The sequence below is a fragment of the Myotis davidii genome, unplaced genomic scaffold, assembly GCF_000327345.1.
Source record: "Myotis davidii unplaced genomic scaffold, ASM32734v1 scaffold208, whole genome shotgun sequence".
In the NCBI taxonomy this organism is placed as follows: domain Eukaryota; kingdom Metazoa; phylum Chordata; class Mammalia; order Chiroptera; family Vespertilionidae; genus Myotis; species Myotis davidii.
The window spans coordinates 1,127,298-1,130,029 of record NW_006299706.1 but is presented as its reverse complement, the minus strand read 5'-3'; the positions used below and the strand labels follow the sequence as shown (position 1 = coordinate 1,130,029).

Here is a 2,732-nt window from a genome sequence, read left to right as displayed (position 1 = left end):
ATCGCCCCTCTCCTACCAGGGAGAGCTGGACCTGGAGCTGTGAGTCCCCCCCCTCCCCCCGCGATGGGGTGGCGGGAGTCTGGGGCAGTGGGAGCAACCCCCCCCCCACCCCCCAGGTCTCTTCTGCCCCACCTGCTTCCGCCTCCTGGACAACACCTGCTCTGTATGCGCATCACCCCTCTCCTACCAGGGAGAGCTGGACCTGGAGCTGTGAGTCCCCCCCCTCCCCCCGCGATGGGGCGGCGGGAGTCTGGGGCAGTGGGAGCAACCCCCCACCCCCACCCCAGGGCCTCTGTGGGCCACTGACAGGGGAGGCTCCTCCAGGGACTCCAGCGATGAGGAAGGCCCCCGGCTGTGGCTGGCTGCAGCTCGAAGGAAGAGCCCCGCGCAGGAGGCGTTACTGCGGCAGCGGCTCCAAGAAGCGCTGGGCAGGACCCTCTCATCGGGGTCCAGCTCTGAGCCCAGGTGAGCAGGAAGCAGGACTGGGGCCTGGGAGGCCTGAGCGTGTTTACAGATGGCTTCTCGGCGCCTGGTCCTCTGTTGGAGCTGGAGACAGATGAAAAGAGGGGAGGGATGGAGGTTTGCGGAGTGCTTGCTCCGTGTCAGCACCCTGCCCGGGAAGAGCCCACTGAATGGGGGGCTGGGGGGTGGGGGGAGTGAATCTAATAGGTAAGTGACAACGGTGTGGAGAGTGGCCCATGCAAGGAGTGAGGCGGGCGCTGGGCAGTGCAGAGAACAACCGTCTGGAATAGGGGTGCATTAACGACGGCTTCTGAGAAGAGAAGAAAGAGGTGGGACTGGGAGCACCTTGGTGGCTTGTTAGGCTGAAGAGCGGAGGAAAGCATTCCGGGCGGGGGGCCTGTGTGAGCCTGGAAGCTCTGAGGCACTTGGGAGGGGAGAACCTAAGGGAGGGCGGGAGTGTGTCTGGGTGGGAACCTCAGAGAATGCTGGGAGATGAGGTGGGAAGTCCAGGTGGGGAGAGACGGGAGAAGGCATGACCAGCCATCAGAAGATCGTTGGTCCGGAAGTGACATGTTCGTAATTTGTCTTTTGGGACAATAAGCTAAGAAGGCAGAGAGGAGGCTGTCTTAGCTCAGGAGAAGTCGGTGGTGGCCTCAGGACTGGGGTGCTGAATGAGACTGGGGGTTTATGCCTGGGACGGGGCAGGTGCCAGGGAGAGAGGTGGGGCAGGCCTGGGGTAAGAGGAATGGGCCGTTTGAGACCTTTGTGTGTCTATAGAGAATCCAACTGGAGAGGCCCAGGAGTCTGTGGGAAAAGGGCCGGACTCAGGGCCACAGGGGCATTTTGGGGGGTGCTGACTGTAAGAAGGATGAGCTAGACCATCCTGGCAGAGGCCATGGCAGGAGAGGAGAAGGAGGCAGGGACAGAACCCCAAGGGGCTCAATCACAAACCAAGGAGGAGAAAGACTCAGAGTATAAGAACCAAGCACATCAGATGCTGAGATGGTCACGTGGGATGAGGACTGGAGACCGGCCGTGGAACTCGGTGACTGAAGGATCACTGGAGGGGCTGGTGGAAACATTTCTAATGGCCCCAGGAAGACCCAAACCGGATCACAGTGAGCTGAGGGGTGACTGGTATAGAAGACTCAGGCACAGGGTTCGAGGCCTCGCACCATTGTTGCAAGAAGTTTGAGAATTCTTTTTAAAAATATCACTGCTGTAGTTTAAAAAGGGAAGCTTGATGGTGAAGAGGGGGGAGTCGGCCTCACACGGTGAAAGAGTAGCTTGAAGGGGACCCACACTACAGTTTTCTTTCTCCAAGGATGGGGAGACCTGCGTACTTAGGAGGTGAAAAGGAGCGTGAAGGGAGAGGGGATGGGGTGGCCTCGGATAGGCTGTGCCCTGGTGGCCTGGCTTTTCTCTGGGGAGTAGGAGGCAGGGGTGCCTGCTGAGCGCCAGGGAGTGGAACGGAGGTTTTAAGGTGGTGGGGGGTGAAATACCTGCCTACGGGAGTGTGCCAAGAAGCTGAGAGGGGCGGTTACGGGACTTCCGGCAGCATTCAGGCCCAGATGACTGACCTGTGTGCTCTGGTTGTGGTTTTTTTGTTTTTTTAACTTATTGATTGTTTTGAGAGAGAGCGCATGCAAGAGAGAGAGAGAGAAACATCAATCTGCTGTTCCACTTATTCACGCATTCATTGGTGGATTCTTGTGTTTGCCCTGACCAGGGATCGACCCCGCAGCCTTGATGCATCAGGGTGACACTAACACACTGAGCTCCCGGGTCAGGGCGGTAATGTGGGTTCCCCCCTGGCACATGTCGTAGTCATGTGAAGGATTCAAGGGCTTTTTCTGGGCGGGCCAGGGGAAGTACTAGGTGGGGAGAGAATTCAGGCCTCTTCAGTAAGTGTCTGAGATGACTGGCCTGGGGGAAGAGGAGGCCGGTGACCTCAGGGGGAAGTCCAGGGTCTCAGTCAGGATGCGTTAGAGCAGGGATAGTGGCCAGGAGGGACAGCGAGAATGAGCCGCAGCTAGGGAAGAAATCGGGGATCGTTCCAGCGAGTGGCCAACGTTGAGGGGGATGCCTGCGTGGGAGCGGAGGGGAAGGTCATTAGGGCAAGGATTGAAAGGCCAGAGGTGGATGAGTCCTCCAATGAGGAGGCTGCTGGGCCACACGCCTGAGACAAGACCCTGGAAAGGTGTGGCGGAACACCTGGGAGGCCTGGGGAGACAGCCATGGTCCAGTGGTGTGGCTGCCACCAGGAATGC

The 2,732-nt window shown here is 59.0% G+C and overlaps 1 protein-coding gene across 1 annotated transcript in view; it reads left to right on the top strand.

Moving 5' to 3' along the window:
• The window catches only part of DCST2 (DC-STAMP domain containing 2), a 7,229-nt gene extending 6,760 nt beyond the window's left edge, over positions 1-469 (top strand). Inside the window, exons 14-15 of the mRNA XM_015571680.1 lie at positions 117-210; positions 325-469. Of these exons, the coding sequence (XP_015427166.1) occupies positions 117-210; positions 325-469 (239 nt within the window). The remainder of the gene's footprint in view (positions 1-116; positions 211-324) is intronic.
• Positions 470-2,732: the final 2,263 nt, after the last annotated feature.